This window comes from Doryrhamphus excisus, linkage group LG8 (genome assembly GCF_037039965.1).
Source record: "Doryrhamphus excisus strain RoL-2023G ecotype Guam linkage group LG8, RoL_Dexc_Guam_v1.1, whole genome shotgun sequence".
NCBI lineage: Eukaryota > Metazoa > Chordata > Actinopteri > Syngnathiformes > Syngnathidae > Doryrhamphus > Doryrhamphus excisus.
Genome location: NC_136364.1, coordinates 14196223 through 14202841, shown reverse-complemented (window position 1 = coordinate 14202841; position 6619 = coordinate 14196223). Strand labels below are relative to the sequence as shown.

Below are 6619 nucleotides of genomic sequence, written 5' to 3'. Positions count from 1 at the left end.
TTTTGCCTCTTGAATACTCCTAAAATACTGCATTAAAATGGCACAAACAAACACAATTTCTGGGCTACACAAATGCTTCTCTTTTTCAGTCATGCAACATATTGCATATGTGGTTGTATTTTTAGATAAGAGCAATGCACTGCATTATGCACATTAACAGGATTCTAACCTGTGAACATCAACAGCAAGCCGTTTGGTGCCATATTGCAACTCCACTCCATGGTGTACTCGTCTTACATGGGTTTGCCTTGACTTAACACTTCCATGCTTTTGAAGCCTTGGTGGGAATACACTTGGCCTTTGGAGCTGGAGCCCCGGAGGTGCGTTCATGGACACTCTGAACCCATGTATGTGTGGTTTAAATAATTATCTGCATTTAAGTATGCTAAGAAAGTCCAGAAGCCACATCTACACGGAAAACGTGATTTCTACGTAAATTACGCCGTGGCTCATAACATGGTTAAAATGGGACAGAATTGTTGGGCAACGACATTTTCAGACGTGGTATCTCGTGTTAAGATGTTAACACTACAATTATGTGTAATAGTGTCCTGTCATGTATCTTTCTGTACTGTATAAAACAGTCAAAATGTATGTTTCACATCGTTTCATGCGTGTATTAGCCACTTCATCCTCCCGAGGCTCGCGGGTTGTACTGGAGCCTATCCCGGATGAGTATGGGCGAGAGGTGGGGTCCACCCTGGACCGGTAGCCAGCCAATCGCAGGGCACATATAGACAAATGATCATTCACACCCATACAATCGTGATCAATTCATTTATAAAGATACATTTTCATCATTTGACAGCCTTAATTTAAATGATTAATTCCTGAAAGTAAAGGACAATTCGATGCAAATTTGAAGCCTTGCGTTGCACATGCCGAGACACCAGGGGGCGCTCACATAAATAGTAAATACAGTTTTAGTCTGTTCAAAATGCAGGCCACCGCTTTGCAGTCAAGTTCTTCCGGGTCTCAAAGCTAATGTTCCGCGATTGGAGAATCTACTTGAGCACTGTGTGCATGGATACTTTTTATTTGTAGGTGTCCATCATTATTGACTGTTTCATTGGAACCGATAAGCTCACTCGTTGTGAGTTGACTTGAGTGTTCTGTGACAAGGAAAAATGGCGCCGACGGTCCAGTCGCAAGCACAACGGGAGGACGGCCACAGGTAAACGAGTGTTCATTTTGTCTGTCCACTGGCGCTCTAGTTGATATATAATTCCAATTACACATTTGCCAATATACTATTAGTTAGCTAAAATGTGCGGGGTGCATAACTACGTCAGTGTTAGAACTGCGTTCTTCTGCCCTACGAGGTCGAATCGGCACACAACTTAATACCGAACATTTTCACGTCACTGCCGTTCAGTTTCAGTTTTTACGTTTTCAACCCAATTTTATTTTGAACTATTTAGGTTTTAACTATATAGTTCACCCTTTACGAATGCATACATCTTCATTTGTTTACCCTGTAAGCTACATGCCAGGGTCAAACTATTGCAAACAGCAAAACTACAAACACATTGTTGTACAAAAATGTATATTTCCCCTGCATTGTTTGACCTCTACAAATTTACCCGAGTATCTAATTTTGATCAACTGACATGACTTCTCCCCTGTTCCAGGCCGTCCTCTCACAGAACTGTTCCTGAGAGGTAAGACCTTAAATAAGATATCATCTTGTAAGTGGTGAGGAAAATAACCATGTCTGTGCCCAACAGGTCTGGGGTAGTCTGCCGAGTCAAGTACTGCAACAGCCTGCCTGATATTCCCTTTGACCCCAAATTCATCACATATCCATTTGATCAGCACAGGTACTGAATATGCCCTCTTCTACATGACAAGCTGCTTTCCGCCGAAGAGAACCTAAAGCACACTTAAGACACTTTGCTTCTTGTTGCCGCGGCGACAGGTTTGTGCAGTACAAAGCTACGTCTCTGGAGAAGCAGCACAAGCACGAACTACTGACCGAGCCAGACCTCGGCGTCACCATTGATCTCATCAACCCGGACACGTACCGCATCGACCCCAACAGTAAACGCTTCATTTGTGGACACACGATTACAGTGAAATGCACCTACAATTGAGCGGAATGTTCAGGGAACATATGCATGTCATGTAAAACCGAGGACGCAGACCAGAGTTCAGTGCAAAACGGATGTTTTTTTGTTTGCTAGTGTTGTCTCCTAAAACGGGGGAGAACACACCTTCACTTCTTCCCAGTAAACACTTGTAGTGTTTTGACAAAGTGGCACGAGTTCATCTGGTAGGACATCCAAGCAACGTGGGATGCAAGCGTCGCTAATGCGAGGCCAGTTTTTAATCCTAATAGGACCGTTTCTCCTGGAGACCGCCCCTCTTACATCTATATATAGCATCTCATACTGTACCTGCTAGTCTTCATTGTGGGTGAAAGTTGCCCATACAACACAGAGTGAGCATTTGTTTAATAGCGTGTTTTCTTTTCCTTCAGTATACTTGGATCCCGCCGATGAAAAACTGTTGGAAGAGGACATCCAGGCGCCATCCAGTTCAAAGAGGTCAAACTCCAAGATGTCCCATCCACCTCATCCGCTGATGCCTTTGGATGGTTTGAATTCAGGCTTTTTTTCTGACCCCACCTTCGTAGATCCCAGCAGCACGCCAAGGTGGTGCCGTGGATGAGAAAGACAGAATATATTTCCACCGAGTTTAACAGATACGGTGTCTCCAATGAGAAAGTGGAAGTCAAGTGAGTTGTTTTCTCGGTCTTCTTTTCCTTTGACCATCAAGTGGAGATGGTATAGTGAGTGCACTCTTCTGAACCTGCTTCACCCGCCACAGGATCGGAGTGTCTGTCAAACAGCAGTTTACAGAAGAGGAAATCTACAAGGATAGAGACAGCCAAATCTCCGCCATTGAGAAAACATTTGAGGATGCACAGAAGCCGGTGAGGGATTACCATTACCAACAATAGTGAACACACGGCCTTGTTAAATGAGCGACATCCTCCTCATTGGATCAGACACGCTTACACTTAATTGTCTCCTCCTTAGATTGCTCAGCATTACAGCAAACCCAGAGTGACTCCTGTGGAGGTTTTGCCTGTGTTCCCAGACTTCAAGGTGAGCTAACCTATGAAGCGGTTCATTGGCTCCAGACTTGCAATGAGTAGGAGTCACTATTAATAAATTCAATTATTTCTCATAATTATGACATAGAAAACCGGTTTAGGACTTTCTGAATACGTTTAACATTATTCGAGCCCTCTAGACATAAAGTAACACCCCTAGAGTCACATTTGCTCTCCTATTACCAATATAGTCGGAGGAAATAAGACGGCGACATAAGATGGCATACTGTAGACTTACATGAGGTGGCTATTGTCTCATCAGGGTGTTGCAATAAGACTAAAACCCCCCTAGTGGTGGGTGGTCAAATGGTCAAATGTGTGGAAGACAGACAGGAAGTGACATGGGAGGTTCAGAGTTGAGTTTTAGCTTTTTGCTGGTTATGGCTCCAACAGTAGCTCTTATAATTCTGATGATTCTGTTATTGCGCTTGTTGATTATCATTTAAACTGGCCCTTTCTAACAATGGCACCGACTTACTTTGAAGTGTGGAAGCTACAATGCAACCTACTGAGGTGGCGGGGGGACCAGATATCACCGTGGAGGAAAAATGAACAACAATGGAAATGTTGATTTGCCTCCAATAGGGCTGTTACATTACAATAAATCAATATCTGTCGCGATAGCGTGCAGTGTTGCCCCCCTCTAAACTGAATTAATAACAGCAAACCCTCCCTCGAACTTCCCACACGTCAACAAAAGTAAACAAGTGGAACTGCTCGATCCCTCATGACACCAAAGACCCACAGTTTTCCACCCAATGTCCCCAGAATCCACACAAGCACTGTAAGGCCATGCCGTATATAGTTATACATAACATAACACTTCCACGGGGGAAATGGCATCCAGTCAGAAACAAACGTTAGCTCCTAGAAGGTTGGACCCGCTGGCGAGATCCCAGGTCGGCGTGTAATGTCACCCGGCACCTTGCCTTGCATCCCATAATAATGTCTGTCCTCTTTTGCCTAGATGTGGATCAACCCGTGCGCTCAGGTCATTTTTGACTCTGATCCGGCCCCCAAAGACATGTCGGGACCAGCAGGAGTGGAAATGATGTCACAGGCCATGATCAGGTCATCCTCACGTCGCGCCGACTTTGTCTGGGGCTGAAAAACGCAAGCGTTCAGGCATGAACACTTCCTTTCTCTTTTATGCACGCCAGAGGTATGATGGACGAGGAAGGAAACCAGTTTGTGGCCTACTTCCTGCCCAACGAGGAAACGCTTCGCAAGCGTAAGAGGGACTTTGAAGAGGGGCTGGATTACATGCCAGAAGATCTGTAAGGACGCTTGGTCATGCATGAGGCAGGACTCTGGTCTAATCCCTCTCCCCTGCAGGTACGACTACAAGATCGCCAGGGAGTACAACTGGAACGTGAAGAACAAAGCCAGCAAAGGTTACGAAGAGAACTACTTCTTCATCTTCAGAGACGGGGATGGGGTTTATTACAATGAGCTGGAAACAAGGTAACGAAACAAGGCGCTTCTCTGCAGGTCATGAACTTGCACAGAGCCACGAAGGACTGGGGCGGGGTGGGCAGGGCTTCAGCACAGGGTGCCATTTTATTGGCTCTTGCCGCACTGTAAAAAGTGAATGAGGTTTATTATTAGATATTGCTTCGTCACCTATAACACAAAGCTAAGATGTTGATGCTTTGGCGGACGCTTAGCATGGGGTTGTCCCCATTGAGGCTTGGTTACCATTTTGGGGGGGTTAAGCTTGGTGTTTACCTATTTTGGGGGGGTTAAGCTTGGTGTTTACCTCTTGGAGTGGGGTTAAGCTTGGTGTTTACCATTTTGGGGGGGGTTAAGCTTGGTGTTTACCTTTTTGGGGGATTAAGATTGGTGTTTACCATTTTTGGGGGGGTTAAGATTGGTGTTTACCATTTTGGGGGGGTTAAGATTGGTGTTTACCATTTTGGGGGTTGCTAAGCTTACCATTGTGGCCTGCAGGGTGCGTCTGAGCAAGAGGAGAGCCAAGGCCGGGGCGCAGTCCACCACCAACGCTGTGCTGGTGTGCAAGCACAGAGACATGAATGAGAAGGAGCTCGAAGCACAGGTGACTCTTGAACCTTTCCCTTCCCTCTTCTTGTCCAAGAGCCCTGATGGCTAATCGCTACATTTACTTGCAGGAAGCCCGTAAAGCTCAGCTTGAGAACCACGAGCCAGAGGATGAAGAGGAAGACCTGGATAAAGACATGCAGGACTCCGGTCGGTGTTCTTTCATTCCCAACAAGACCCACCCACCCCCACCCCCTCTGATTTCTGTCGTCCCTTTCAGGTGACGAGAAAGAGAAAGGCAGCGGCAGCGAGGCTGAAAACTCTGGGAGCGAATCCGACAGGGAGGACCACGTGGGAGAGGATGAAGAGGAGGATGAGGATCATGCAAAGAGGAGGAGGAGATCGAGCGGCAGCGGAAGCGAGAGCGGTGAGGACAGGGCGAGGGAGATGCGAGACGAGGAGGAGATCTTCGGTAGCGACGACGACAGCGATGACAACGAAGCCAAGAACGCGGCCAGGAGCAGCGGTGATGAGGGCAGCGAGGACGAGGACGGAGGAGGCCGCAGGAGTCGCAGCGCCTCTCCAGCCCACAGCGACCACAGCAGCGAACACTCGGAATCTCGGCCTCACAGCGGAAGTGGGAGCGACAGGGCTTCTGACTCCAGCGATGCCAGCGACAGTGAATGACCGCCCCGATGGTCGTTCGCTACTGGCTGGCGGTCTCCTCATCGCCACCAATAAAAACCTGCTTGTTGTTACTTTTGGACTGGCTCCTCCTCACCTTCATCAGTCATTTCATTTGTTGACGCGCCTGTTGCTATGCCAACACATCAGTAGCTGCTTATTATCTATTGTTACCAATAAAATGGAGGCTCATTTTTAACTGCAGGACTTCATTACTAGCTAACCTAGCCCAAATCTACACTAAGATGAAGATTGGTTCCATCGTAGGAGGTTGGTTCCATCGTAGGAGATACCGTAGGAGATTGGTTCCATCGTAGGAGATACCGTAGGAGGTTGGTTCCATCGTAGGAGATACCGTAGGAGGTTGGTTCCATCGTAGGAGATACCTTAGGAGATTGGTTCCATTGTAGGAGATACCGTAGGTGGTTGGTTCCGTCGTAGGAGCTACCATATGAGATTGAACTAGACTATTATCTATAATCTATAAAACTTTTGACATTTTCAAAAAATGAAAAGTATGAATTTACCTGAGCATAATTGTGGTGATGTTTGCAATATTTCTAAAGTATCAACAACAAAATCGAGGCTACCCTCGGTACGGAGGGTGGAATCAAACTCAGGTCTCCTAGCTGTGAGGCCTGCGTGCTAACCACTTGAAACCACTGAAATATGAAATAAAGATATTAATTCCAGTTGTAGTAATATGAAGGGAAACTGAAGGAAATGTACGTTGAGGCCACGCACAGGGAGAACATGCAAACTCCACACGGAGATGGCCGAGCCGTGGTCCTCCCCATCTCCAGAATGTGTGGCCAACAC

General features: G+C 46.5%; 1 protein-coding gene across 1 annotated transcript; it reads left to right on the top strand.

Annotated features, from left to right (window-relative positions):
* The first annotated feature begins 935 nt into the window (after window positions 1–935).
* On the top strand, window positions 936–5999 carry paf1 (PAF1 homolog, Paf1/RNA polymerase II complex component). The gene is made up of 14 exons (XM_058079218.2): window positions 936–1174; window positions 1632–1661; window positions 1728–1820; window positions 1919–2040; window positions 2480–2546; window positions 2636–2737; window positions 2830–2935; window positions 3042–3110; window positions 4086–4189; window positions 4279–4395; window positions 4454–4582; window positions 5069–5174; window positions 5248–5326; window positions 5397–5999. Exons 1-14 carry the CDS (start codon window positions 1128–1130, stop codon window positions 5801–5803), a joined length of 1578 nt encoding a protein of 525 aa, XP_057935201.2. The 5' UTR covers window positions 936–1127; the 3' UTR covers window positions 5804–5999.
* Window positions 6000–6619: the final 620 nt, after the last annotated feature.